Raw genomic sequence first — 14,408 nt, 5'->3', positions numbered from 1 at the left:
AGCTTCTAGTAACGTTATAAAGATTTAAAGCTAGTAGTTTGTTTATGCTATAGTTTTATATTTCATAATGAAACTAAAGAATAACTAAGAAAGAAAATATTCTCGAAATCAAGAACAGAGGCTTTTGACGACAAGTCAATTACATTTGACGTCCCCTAGACAATATAATTGTGAACGTTAATTGACAACCTGTGAAAAAAAAACTAAATTCATAGACAACAATCCAATGAATAAAGGCACAGATAAAAAAAACAACTTAAAGACGTAATGTGAACGTATTCTAAATATATTTAGAAGAATAAAAAGTAATGTAATGTAACCTACATAAATATTTCAAGTTCGAAGTGGAACAATGTCGGCGAAGTCATCAGTGTATGTGGGCCGCTAGTTATCATCACATCAACATTTTAGTTTAGTTATGTAATGAAATATTAAGACATTTTCGTAACGGTCTTGCGGAATCAGTTTTAGGGTTTTGCGGCTACATTAGAAAAGAACGAGAAATGGACGTCAAATTTTGTCATATATAATATTTAAATATTTTTTTGTAATCATGCCATATCACGCATGTGACAGGATAGGCAAAGGAACCTAGTGTTAAAGTACGTTCCCCACCTTCCGCCGAAGTTTTCGAGGCATTGCGTGTTGAGTGGTGGAACTCATACCCCGGGATATTCCCTTGGTGCCAAAACGAAGAATTTATTATTATTAATTTATTTATTATGATGAAGTACATACTTAAGTAGGTACCTTTATAATTGTGTTCGTATTATTTTTATATGAGAGTTAAAAATAAAAAAAGTGTAATACATATGAAAGACCGACGACCCACACGCGGCTTTGCTCGCTTAAACTTATTGTTATGTTATAACCAATTTATAGTATATCTTTAATAAATTGTAGCCTGTGTGTTATTCTGATACATAAGCTATATTATTGTAAAATTTCATCTAAAATCGTTCAGTAATTTATAGTATTCGTAGAATACTCAAGTAAATACCAGTCAAGTGAATTGGAACGAAAATTAGTGAGATATGTTTATATATAGTTCAGTAAATAGTATTGTAAAAGTAAATATGTACACTGGAATAAAACAATTTGTTGTTTCAGACAAGCAATATTTTATATTAGGTTATATTCTTATAAACAAAAAGTAAAGATTTTGTTTATAAGAAAAATATAAAGAAAAGAATATCTAAAATTATATGAAAATGTAGTTTGTATTATTCATTCTTATGGTTTTGTCATAAATTATTTTAACTTTTTTTTATAAACTTAAGAAAATAAAATTATTTATATTATTTGCGTCTGTGTATGTTATGTATGTTAATTATTTTCAAAACATACAAAAAAATTGTTCGTAAATACGAAATTGTAGTAGTACTCATATTTTTAGGAAATAAAGCAGAACAAAACGAAAATAAATAAAAAATATATATAAAAAAAAGTATAGGTTTTTTTTTCTTAAATGTAAATTTATATTTAAAAAGCAAGCGCTAGCACATACAACATAACAATAAAAAAAAATTCATAACATATTCTCTCCTCATCTAAAAAAGTATATATTATAACTAATATTATAATAGAGAAAATAAAAAAAATACTCACAAATAAAAATTGACGCAAGTATATCCAAAAAAAAGGCAGTTCACTCAACGGCGTACAACCTAGCAATGGATCAACAGCGGCCGCGCTCGCGTCTTCTATCTGTAACGCAATGCAATATCGAATGAAGCAACAATATAATCGCATTAATCATGTATAGCGTATAGCGTGATATAGCATTTTTTTTCAGCTTCACGCTGTTTCCCGCAAGTTGCAGGGTAGAGAGAGGGAACGTGTTAAAACACTCCGCCTCCGATCTAAAGCCGAATTCTGGAGACATTGCTTGTCGTGGCGGAAATCAACGCGGCGTTTAGCCTCGAAACTAGAGCGAAGAAATTAAATATTTCATTCCCTGAAGTTATCCTATAGTTAGAATCGATCCCACTACCTATCTGCCTGTCACGTTTACAGTCACTGGCCCCAAATTTCGAAATTGAAACTGTCAAAATATATTGTAAATTAAAAATTATTGTTATAATTAAAATAAATAAATAAATCAGCTTCACACTGTATCCCGCACACGGCACGGTAGGCAGAGGAAACCTACTGTTAAGACACTCCGTTCCCCACTCTCTGCCGAATCCTAGAGGCATTATTCATTAATTTCATTGTTGTTGTGTTGCAAAACTCAACGCCGCCCATGGCTCGACACCAGAGCCAAGAAATGGAAATATAAATTTAACTAAATATTTCGATATATTTCTATATATATTAGATACTAGTGAACCCGAACGCGGCTATGCCCGCTGAAACTATATGAATATATTTATGAAATTATTTCCAGTTTTCAATAGAGAGATGCGTTAAGCAAACTCATTTTGGGTGACGTTTTATAACAACAAACTTTTCAAATCGTTGCTTAGCAACGCGACGGTTGTTGATAACATGGCGGTATAAATTGCATGTCAATTGTGCATGTGCAATTAATAAGTATTTTAATATATGGGTATATATCGAAAATATTACAAATATGAGAAAAAAAAGTATCCTATGTTCATCCCGAGACCCTCAAGTATCTCTATATGAGTATTTTGTCACAATTAAATTAGCAGTTTGGCCCTGATTGCGTAAAAGACAGACAGACAGACAGACAGAGTTACTTTCGAATTTATAATATAGGTATGGATACAAAATAACGTTAGTGAGACGTGGACGCTTTTCCGGTTGAACTCAGAAGATATAGTACAGTAGTCTTAACAGGCAGTTACGATTGAATAAAGGAAAATTACTTAATAGTAAAATTATTTAGTTTATTTTAAGGTGGTATCAATATTCGATCTGGTGTCGAGGCAAAGCGCGGCGTTGAGTTCTGCCACTCAACACGCATCAAGAAATTTTAAGGCACTAAAATGGATATTTTAAATTGTTATGGCACTTGTAAAAATAAATATACTGGAATTTGCCATTTCGGCTAAAGTCAATCTAAAAATTAACTTTAGGTAAGAGCATCTTTTCCTTCCGAATGCAAATTTTCGAGACATTGCGTGTAATGTAGCGGAACTCAACACCGTGATTCGTCTACCAGAGCGGGAAAATAAAGATAATCCCATTGCAGCACGACGGCCTCTAATAATATAGTGATATCTAAAAATATATACTTAAATATAGTTAACGTTATATCTTTGTCTACTATAACTATATATAGCTTTTGGTGATAAATATATATATTCTTAAGTATATTCTTAAGCTCAAAAGTCAAAGAAAGTTCTCGAACCAATGTTTACTTATATGGACCATTTTTTCTCCATACTGAGGCCACTGTATGCAATTATAATTTCAGATTTTTATTCATATAGATTATAAAAATTACCTTGACCGTTTTATGTTTGTTATTTTTAGATTTTAATAATTTACATAAGGTTTTTATATATCTAATTATTTTATATATTTTATTATTGAGGCCGTCTTGGCGCAGTGGCACAAGGGTGTGATTGTAACGCGAAGGTTGTGGGTTCGATCCCTACTCGAGGAAGTGGAATATTTATTTACGTTTATATTTCCATTTCTTCGCTCTGGTATCGAAAAGCGCGGCGTTAAGTTCTGCCACTCAACACGCAAAGCCTCCAAAATTCGTCAGAAAGTGGGGAAAAGAGTGTCTTAACACTAAGTTCCCTCTGCATACCCTGTTGTGTGCGGGATACAGCGTGAAGCTGATATAATTATTGGACTATTACAATAGCACTTTTCCACGCCAATTTTGAAAATCTTTTTTTCGGTGGTCAGCTTGCTTTCTTATACGCAAATGAAAAAAAAATACTTACATCATAAATAATTGTACGAGAGTTTTGAAAAGTATCTCTTAAGTATCTATACTGTATACGTGTTCTACCTCACAGCCGGTTTATAATTTATTATAATAGCATTTAACATTATTCATGCAATTGCCAATTCGTGCAGTCTAACTCAATAAAATTTGGCAACATTAAAATTGAGGATAAGACAAATATAGATAGATGCCATTGAAGCAATTAGGAAGTTTTTGTATTTTGATTGTGCAAAACGAAGTAAACAATGTCTTAAAATTAGATTTATTCATATTTCGCAAAAAAGTTAATAAAAGGGTTACTTTTGTTTTGTTTGTTAAATCAGGTAGAGGATAAAAATACGGAATAAGTATACCTACCTGTAAATATTTTTTCAGCCTCACGCTTGTCGAGCGAGCAAGCTTGCTTGTAGCAAGATAGGCAGAAGCTAATCACCCAATGCTAATAATCTCCGCTCCCAACTGTCCGCTGAACTCTGGAGGCATTGTGTGTTGAGAGGCGAGACTTAACGCCGCGCTTTGCCCCGGCGCCAGAGCGAACAAATGAAAATATGATTCTTTTTATGATGAAGGTATGATTTTTTCCTCAAGTGGGAATTGGACGCAAATGTTAATGGTTTTTTTATCACTTGCAGAATAATATTTGCAAGAGCCTCAGGTTCCCAGCCCACCCCTCGCTGCACTTGACGTCCTCTGCAACATCCAGTAATTGCCAAACAAACTTCCATCCTCACTCCCACTTGTTCCACACTAAGAATCCCAAATACATACATAGATATAATATTATATAGACATGGATATATATTTTTATGTTCGCTTTTTTTCTTTTACTGAGAGAACTTAGCGTTTATGTTCTCCAACATAAACACCAGATATACACAAGCCGCTCACAGAAACAGACAAAAACAAAAAAAAATCATTGTTAAATACCCCATAACATTTTTAGTGATCACCCGATCAGTTACGTGTGGCGTTAAGTACCACCAATTAATACGCAACAAATCGAAATTTTGAAAATGAGTAACGGAGTGTCCCAACACTAGGCTTGCTCTGCCTACCCTGTTCAGAAAAATTATAGATTAGGTAATTATTGTACATGAAATGTTTTTCTTAGCGAATTATTTATTATACTTAAAAAATAGTAATTTACTCCGAAATATCTGTTTCGCGAAAGATCGATCTCCTATTGTGGTTTATATCATACGAGTCTTATTGAAATGCATTGTATATCCTCTTATGTCATAGCTCATTCCATTTTGGAATCCAAGCTGAATGATGAATGAAGCTGATTTTATAAAGTACTACTTTACTAGCATTTCCCTACGGCTTCCCTCGTATAGTCATTTGGAAATACAAGTTTATTGTATGACAGAATTATTTTGAAACTATCAACTTATGTTAATGTTTATTAATAATTAGGCCGATATAAAATGTTATCCTATTATATATTACACAACTGTCTCACGTGAAAGGGTGCTCCGTAAGTGGACCATAATATGAATCACCTCCACTCGCCAAAAAAAACTAGATTTTTCAAGGTTTAATGAAATATGTTACGCTTTCTCACTTTTTAATTTATTCAAAGCATTTTATTACAATTTTTGTTATTTGTTACAATATTATTATTTTCCAGGATATTTCTCAATACATGTAAAGCTTAATTCTATTTAAAATGTAATAGAAGTGGACTACTTTAATTTTGGTTACTTATTAATGGAGATGATTTAAGAAAATTGAATGAATAGAAGATGTATATTATGCAATCGTCGTCGTGATGCACTTTTACCAAACTAAGCTTAATAAGTGTATGTAGGTAAGTACGAAAGTGTCTCAGGACCGATTTTGCCAACTATTTTCATTACAGTAAATAAAAATGTTCATAAATAGATTTTCACAGTCAAAATAAACGTTTAAATAATATATAATATCTTCGTGCGATCAAGTGCAAGCTTATATTCCCAGTATATTATATCTTTTTTAGGCTTTCACGCCGATATAATAAACTACCTATTACCTGAAAAACTGTCTTAAGTTATAAACATAATAAATCACAGAAACACTATTAAAAGGAACAGACTTTGTCTGTTCTGCACACTGCGACAAAAGCCCGTGGAGCATAAAAGTAAAACATATCAAAAACAACAATTACAAGTACCTACGATACATTCCTCGAAGTAGTGAAATATTTATTTACGTTTATTTCCATTTCTTCGCTCTGGTGTCGAGGCTTAGCGCAGGCTGAGTTCCGCAACTCAACACGCAATGTCTCCATAATTCGGCGGAAAGTATGTATCGGAGTGTCTTAACACTACGTTCCCTCTACCTACCTTGCTGTGTGCGGGATACAGCGTGAAGCTGGGGATACACCTGCGATCAGCAACGCGTAGTACCTAAATAAAACACAAGTTTTAGGTGTCGAGAAAAAGCGCGGCGTTGAGTTCCGCAACTCAACACGCAATGCCTCCAGAATTCGATGGAAAATGGAGTGTCTTAACACTAGGTCCCCTCTGCCTACCCTGCTGTGTGCGGGATACAGCGTGAAACTAAAAAAAATCATCAACACGTTCACGTAACCACTGCATTGGTGAAATAACGAGAAGATATGTAACGCTAGCGGCTACGTAATCTGTTTTAGTTTACGCCCTATTTAGAAAATGACTTTATGGGGGTTCCAGCTCCATAGGGTAATTTGGTTAGCGAGCGAAGCGGAGATTTACGCAAGTCCATGATATATTAACGTTCTCTACCCTACTACTTGCCTACCAAGGTATTACTTGTGAAAACAATATTTTTAATAATCTAGACTCTTTCAAAAATATGATTATTTTAGAAAATACTTTGTTCTTCACTCTTCCAGATAGACACCAGCGAAGAAATAATATTAAATATTTCATTTTCTCGAATGGGAATCGAACCCACGACCTGTCGCGTTCAGCCACACGCTTGTTCACACTACTACTTGATATTCAATCTATCAAGACAATACCAGACTACATGGCTTTTGGAGTTTTTATACGTTTTATGTATAAATTGACTCATCTGTACCATTTTCCACTGAATTGGTTCGTCGTTCGTCGCCGTGCATCGACTCATAGTGGGTTCTATAGAGTTCATAGAGTATTTAGCAAATTTAAATCCATGTTTTTTTTTATCTTTTGTATGGTAAGGGTTGCCTGGAAGAGATCACCTGTTGTGATAAGGCCGCCTTTACACAAGTTTTCATTTGTTTTATCTTGTATCTATTATTTATCTTTAAGTTGGTGTAATAAAGTATTAAATAAAAAATAATAATAGTTTGCATTTTGTTATGAAGCATTTTTTTTTTCATTTTAGGACCAGAGCTACACACGATGTCACGTCACTTGAACGGAAGTGGAAAACGGAGTGTCTTAACACTCTGCAATGTACCTCTTTAGAAATAAGGGGTAATGTTTATATAATAAAATAAAACAACAATATTTATTTACTGTTCACATTCAGTTTATTCTATAGTAAAGGAGTATACATTGTATCGTTATTACTATGTCTATTTAATGTATTCAGAACTTCAAATATCTATTCACACTTAGTGCCACAGGAGACACAGTCTTTGGGGTAGTCAGTCCCACGAATGACCATCTCTAATCTATTTTAATCAATTTTTATTATAAATTAAATCAGAATATTACCAAAAATATTTTTTTGGCCTGATTTTTTAAATAGCAATTATATGTCATTGTATTTTGTATATTGTACTTTAGTAAGGAGTTTTTCTTGTCATTTTATTTAAATACATATTTTCATTTCATTGTTGAATCATTCATAGCCGCCCTTTTACACCACAAGTTATTATTATATGATTAATATTTATTATATTTAAGCTGAGTGATATGAAAGTTGTGTTCTTCAAAAAAAATTTTCGTTTTAAACTAATTATTTTTACTTAAACTTAAATCGCCTTTAGGCTTCACAATATAAACAGTTGGTGAAAGCAACACTTCGTAATTCCACACATATTATTTTACTAAACATTTATTATTGATCTATATATTATAGGAGAACTTTAATGCAACGCAAATTTAAATAAAAAACGTACTATTTTTGTGCATTATTGTTATTATTTATCGTAAATTTTTAAAAAAACTTCAAAACATCTGTTCTTTTAGTATAATTTGAGACATACAATTCAAATATATTTTTTACTAATATTGATATTTCGGCGAAATTTTAAATAATAACATCAAGCATCATAACAACCATATGAACATAATGGTGTACCACAGCAGAATGTGGCTAATTAACCTACGTTACAAATAGCAGTATATATTATAGTTTAAAATGTAAACAGCTGAAAAAATCTATATAACAACAGCTTGAGTATAAAAAAATATTTTGTTAACCCATCACGTTGTACTCCCACTATAAGTGGGAGGGAAACCTTGCTTTTGCCAATCTTAATTAAATAATTTAACACAAAATTTGTAATCTCCAATTATACATTTCTGTACATAGATTTGTCATTTGTTCAACTATCAGATAACTTAGAGTTATAGTAGAAAAGTAACAAGAACCTATATGGCAGATGTAAAACTAAACCTGAACCAAAAACACCAATTAGAACAGTACAATTATTTAATAAAATAGAACATTTCCTAATGAAAATGAAAAATGAAAAATTATTTATATTATAAATTATTAAAAAAATATATTATCATAAATTATTAAAATATATATATAAATTTTTTATATTATAAATTATAAAAAAATATATAAATTATTCATAACAAAAAATAACTTACTTTCTTAACACAAAAGTAAAAAATAATGTATTATGTACTTAATACGAAAAAAAAAAATAGTCTGTAGGTAAAACATAAGAAGCTTACATTTGAAGCCTTCTCATACGCCGTTCCATTTTCTTGCGTTTCTTTTCCTCCACTTCGGAAGGATCAGAGGGAGGCGCTTGGAAGATCCATGGGGCAATGATATGCTTCCACAAAAGCCACAGCATACGAAGTGGCATCAAGATCAGTAAACCCCAGAAATAATTTGAGAAAAGAGCCAAAACGTGTGTTATTGACGCCAGGATGACGATATCCTTTATATGCCTGCAAGTAAATGTTGCTATAGATACGATGTAAGGAAATCTTTAATTGTTTGAATTGTGCATAATGTTTTTTTTTCTACATTTTTATTCTATAATACAAAGATATTATATTTAAAACTAATGAGACAATGGATGCGCCAGCGCATACCAAACGTTTTTTGAGCAAGCCTTTCAAAAGAAAGACAACTGAATTTATTTTTTATATGCATTGATTGCATTAAAAAAAAGTCAATTAGATGCAAAAACATAACTGAAAACTACAGTCGACAAACTATCATTTCGCATTAGCTTACTATTATTCTTTCACCTTAAAACTTTAAAACCAATAGTAACAAAGTTATAAATCCTTCGCAGACTCTATTTACATCACAACAATTTTTTCTTTTCTTTTTTTTTCTTAGTGTATATTTGCAATCAGTCTTGTGACTATGAGCGAATCTGTTCTGTGATGCTGTCGTGCCTGCTAGGATATGGTGTCGCTTTAATCGTTTCACATAATAGTTGATGGTGAGTTGGTAAGCATATTCATCGGGGTGTTTGTTGTTTAGCTACCAGACTCCGAATCTCCATAGTTGCAGGCCGTATGTCCAGATGAGCTTTAGGAAGACTTTGTAGATAAGGTTTTATGAATAAAGAATTTTCATATTATTTTAGAGAAACAATATGAAAATACATCATTCACAAAAGCCAGTAAGCGAGTACATAAAAAAGAATATCCATAGTAGGTGAAAGATAAAACAAAAAAATTAAACCACTTACTCGCCCATTCCCCCTTCCATGTTCAAGTCCAAGCCAGGATCAATAAGAAGGCTATTATCAGCATATTGGGGTCTACTGATATAACACATTAATTGGTAACAACCAAAGTATATGACTATCACAAGGAAATTCATGAACTAGAATAAAAAAAACACTCATTAAAGAACACTCTGTCAGAAAACCTTATAAAAAGGGCTGAAGTATAACCACACAATATCTTACTGTAAATGTTATGGATGTAGGTTGACTTTGATAACAAGGCAAAGTGCAGCAATGAGTTTGGTGATACAATAAAATGTGTGGAACTAAAAAAATAATAATATATGGTTATTTAAAAAAAAACTTACTGTAGATCCATAGCAAATACTCTCAAAGTAAAAGCATATAGAGACAAAGTTATAAACGAGGGTTGCCGCTAGAGACATGTTCCTGTAGAAATACACAGTAGCTGTGTTTTCTGTCAAAATTTGTTTCGCACCCTTAGTAGGGGTCTTTCCTTTATGTTGCTGAAATGTAATTGCAAAATTACTAAACTATTATGAGGCCAGTTATGGCACGGTGGCACAAATGTGTGACTGTAAACAAGACAGGTTGTGGGTTCAATCTCCACTTGAGTAATAATAATAATAATAATAAGCCCGCAGGGCAGCTTGTGGTGAGCTGTTGGGGAGTGGCGACCCCACGCAGCTGAGTCTTCCGGAAGGAAGGAATTGTAATCTATCCCCCCGCCTCTGGCTTACCTTTATTGGCCGGCAGAGTGGTGCGCAAGAGCTATATGCTTGAAAGGGTGAAAGTGCTCAATCTGCGTAAAAACAGCACTAGGTCGTCGGCAAATCTGAGATGAGTTAAATTTGAACCATCAATGTTTAGGCCGAAGTCGTCCCAGTTTAGATTGTGAAAAACATTTTCTAGCACTGCGGAGAAGAGTTTTGGAGACAAAGGATCCCCTTGTCTGACTCCTCTTTCTATAGAGAATTCTTTCCCTAGTGTTTCCAATCATATTCTGGCCTAGCTAATGGCATAGATGTTCTTAATTATGTTAGTATAGATAGTTGGAATTCCTTGTTTTTCTAATGTGTCCCATATGCGTTTGTGATTCAGACTGTCAAGCCTTTGGTGTAGTCTACAAAGGCTATATACACCATTTTATTATACTCATTGCATTTTTTCAGTATTTGTTTAACTGTGTGTATATGGTCAATGGTCGAGTAGCCTCTTCTGAATCCAGTTTGCTCCACTGGCTGCTGCTCATCCAGCATTGGGCTCATTCTGTCCAAAATGATCTTTGCTAGTAATTTGTATACATTTTACATGGGACTTATTGGCCTATAGTTTTCAATATTCTCTTTATCACCTTTTTTACGTAAAAGAATAATGTGAGACTTTGTCCATTGAGTAGGGATGTTGCCGCTTGACAGGATATTGTTAAAAATTGATCCTTTCATCAGTTTGTTACTGATGTTGTCTGGACCTGGTGATGCCTCCATTTTCTGGCTTTTAATTGCTTTTTCAACCTCGCATGTTGGTATTTCAGGTACGGCTGCATATATTGTTTAAGGAGTTATATGAGTGTGTGCGTTGCTAGTACAATATTCTTTATTTGTTTCCTGGTCTGCATAGAGCTAAGTATAGAAATTAGTGGCTAATTCATTTATATTTTTCTATTTAGTGGCTGCTTTTCTTTTTGCTTTAGTTTTGGGATCCACTGTTTCCCTGCTTTCCATAGTTCTTTCAGTGCTTTTTTAACAGCGCCTCTATTTTGTATGTAATGTTCTAGGGTTTGTAATCTTTTGATTTTTCAATTTTTTCTGATGCTTTTTCTGATACTTTTACTAATTTCAGCTATTAGTTTGACATTATCTATCTCTATTTATTTGTTGTGAAATATACTCCTTCCTTTTGTTAATGAGTTTCAATGTATGGTCACTTAACTAGTATTTCTGAGTTTTCAGTGTTGTGTTTTCACCTTTTCACCTCTCTTACCTAATCTTTGCAATTTATCGATCTCTCCATACTCGAGCTTCACGTGAATTTCACTTATCGAAGTCACAAGAACAGTCATACGAAGTAGAAAATGAAGACCATGAAGATTTCAAATACTCATGGTTTTCATTTTCCACTTCGGTAGGCTGTGTAATATTATGTTGTTTCTCTTACTATTTACTTCAAGATTCTTATTTAACTTGTCTGTGTGTCTTGTAATATTATGTTGTTTCTCTTACTATTTACTTCGAGATTCTTATTTAACTTGTCTACTTCATCTTTCAATTTCTCGTTTTCTTCCATTATAGGCTGGAGCCTTTCCTCTACCTTTTGCAACACTGCTGCCGTGACATTTTCGGTTATAGTTTTCGTTTGAATGTTTAATTGTTGAGTCATCTTTGACAGAAGCAGCATCATCTTAGGTGACAACTCGGTAGTCATATTTTCTTTTTCCTTTTGCCGTGGAACAAAACGCAAAAATTTACAAGTATCCGAATGCCAATTTTTGATTTTATGTTGGCAGCACTGTGTGATAAGTGATAGGTAACCCCCCGATATGTAAAATATATATTTTATTCAGAGATATTTCCCTGATTCATAATCTAACTGATGTATTTAGTTATGTATTTCAAAGGATCCACGCACAAGACACTTTTTAAGGGTAACTAGTAACCCTGAATTGTCGATATTTTGCACTAGTTTTTATTAAAATCGCGAGAGCTTTACACAGAGCAGTTGACGTAAACGACACAGGAAGCGAAAGTTTCACTTGAGTAAATGAAATATTAAATATTTTCATTTCTTTGCTCTGGTGTCATATCAATGCACGGTATTGAGTTCCATCATCCTCAACACACAATGCATCCAGAATTTGGTAGAAAATGAGAAAAGGAGTGTCTTAACACCAGGTTCCTTCAGCCTATCCTATGTGCTGCAGTACAGGATGAAGCTGATTATGTTTTAAAAATTATTTTTTAGTTATACAGGAATTTTTATTTAGTACCTAATTCATGTTTTGTTTGTCTTACCGGTGCCATTCTGTAGTTTTTTCCTCGCTTGCTTACCACGCCGAGTAGCAGCTTGGCGCCTTTGATGCACTCCCTGTTTTTAAAAAAACTAGGATCACTCCTAGTTTTAGGGCACACTTTCGTCCTAAAAAGATATACTTGTAAGCTAATGTTTGTTAGCAATGGTGTTTCTAAATTGCTTCTGGATTATTATATATTACTTAAATTTCTTATTTATTATGTCCTTAATTATTATTTCCTAATTTCCTACTCCATAATTATTATTTTCATGTTTTTAAATATTTTTTTAAATTTATATTTGGTACTGAAGGTACTGAATCCAGAGTTTCATGTATAAATAATAATCTTTATCATACTAAAGATTGTTTTTATCATTCGATAAATATTATATTGTTACTTTTGCATTATATATATTTTTTATATCAAAGTACAAAAAGTTAAAAAAAATAATAATTTCATTTTATAGATATTCTATGACAATTATACTTACAACAACTTTTTTATGTTCTTTAGCAAAATGTTTTGAACCAAACTTTCAGTTCGTTATTTAAATAAAAACTATATGCCCTAACAGGGGCCAAGTGCATGGATTAAAATAACCAGTTTATAAGCTATCTAACTGATAATGTGGTCAAAAGTATGAACAAAATATATTTGACGATCTATATTTTTTAAATATTGCTTTTCTAAAATAAATGTAGCTACAAAACTATCAACGAACTCAAAAATATATTGTATACACCAATGCTGCAAAAATCAACATACTATCATAAATAACCAATTATATTTAAAACAAAACACCAAATATGAAAGAAATGGTAAAAGTGCAAAACGGGATAGGGTTACATACATTAGTATAATACATAATTCCCTTCCTAAACTGCTTTTGGATATATTTCATAAAAACAACCAAGAAATACTTACCTAACGCACAGATAAAGTATTCAATGCCTATACAGGATTGTGTCACTGACTTTTTATATAGTTTTAATAACTGAAAGTGTCGCTTAGGGACACTAGATATGAAAGGGAAACTCGCATTTATAATTACTTACTAGCCTGGTCTAGAATCAACACCAAAGCAAATATGTTCAAATTGACAACTGCCCAGTCTATTCTATGTTGCGTCACAATTACTGAAAAGTCATTCATCTATGTGGCAAAGGTTTAGAAATTTTTAAATGGTTTTAAAAATAAAAAAGGATATTTATAATAAAATATTTATCACAAATATTACTAACTAAATGTTAAAAATGATATTTTGTTACGTTATTTTATGTAGACAAGCATCTTTAAAAAATATTTCATGGATGTTACACCCTTTCGCAATACAGTGTACTAGTCCAATAAAATAAATTAAGGAGACATTAAAATGTAATAGGGTATATCAAAAATATAAATAATTTTTAAGTCAATGAATTGTTGATAAACAATCAACAGAAGTAAGAAAATAAAAAATATATAATATGCATATATAATTTTTATATGACAGAACATCAATTTTTTATTTATAAATATTCAATACAAAATACATTCTATAAAATTCTTTACTACTTATGAAATCGCTCGAAGCGCCATAAAAAAAGAACCGAACCGAACCGTACTTATGAAATTCAATGTCAAAATCATGTAATTTTACATAAAGCTATAAAGGTAATTTTAAATACCATATTAGCAAAAAATA

At 32.2% G+C, this 14,408-nt stretch overlaps 2 protein-coding genes across 2 annotated transcripts in view; both read right to left on the bottom strand.

Annotated features, from left to right (window-relative positions):
• Cralbp (Cellular retinaldehyde binding protein) overlaps nt 1-1,709 on the bottom strand; it is a 28,269-nt gene extending 26,560 nt beyond the window's left edge. Inside the window, exon 1 of the mRNA XM_085205482.1 lies at nt 1,609-1,709. The gene's annotated coding sequence lies outside the window, so the exon portion shown is untranslated. The remainder of the gene's footprint in view (nt 1-1,608) is intronic.
• A 5,617-nt stretch (nt 1,710-7,326) lies between these two features.
• Nucleotides 7,327-13,851, bottom strand: LOC146527291 (transmembrane protein 208). Its single transcript, XM_085205863.1, has 5 exons — nt 13,649-13,851; nt 12,725-12,848; nt 10,061-10,219; nt 9,714-9,850; nt 7,327-8,955 (listed from the first exon to the last, which is right to left on the bottom strand). The coding sequence occupies exons 2-5, from the start codon at nt 12,731-12,733 to the stop codon at nt 8,730-8,732; spliced, it is 531 nt and encodes a 176-aa protein (XP_085061989.1). The 5' UTR covers nt 12,734-12,848; nt 13,649-13,851; the 3' UTR covers nt 7,327-8,729.
• Between the last annotated feature and the right edge of the window lie 557 nt (nt 13,852-14,408).

Source organism: Heliconius melpomene, chromosome 21, assembly GCF_056956725.1.
Source record: "Heliconius melpomene rosina isolate 202511_hmr_F chromosome 21, ASM5695672v1, whole genome shotgun sequence".
In the NCBI taxonomy this organism is placed as follows: Eukaryota; Metazoa; Arthropoda; class Insecta; order Lepidoptera; family Nymphalidae; genus Heliconius; species Heliconius melpomene.
Note: the sequence above shows the minus strand (reverse complement) of the source record. Positions and strands in the feature narration are given on the sequence as shown.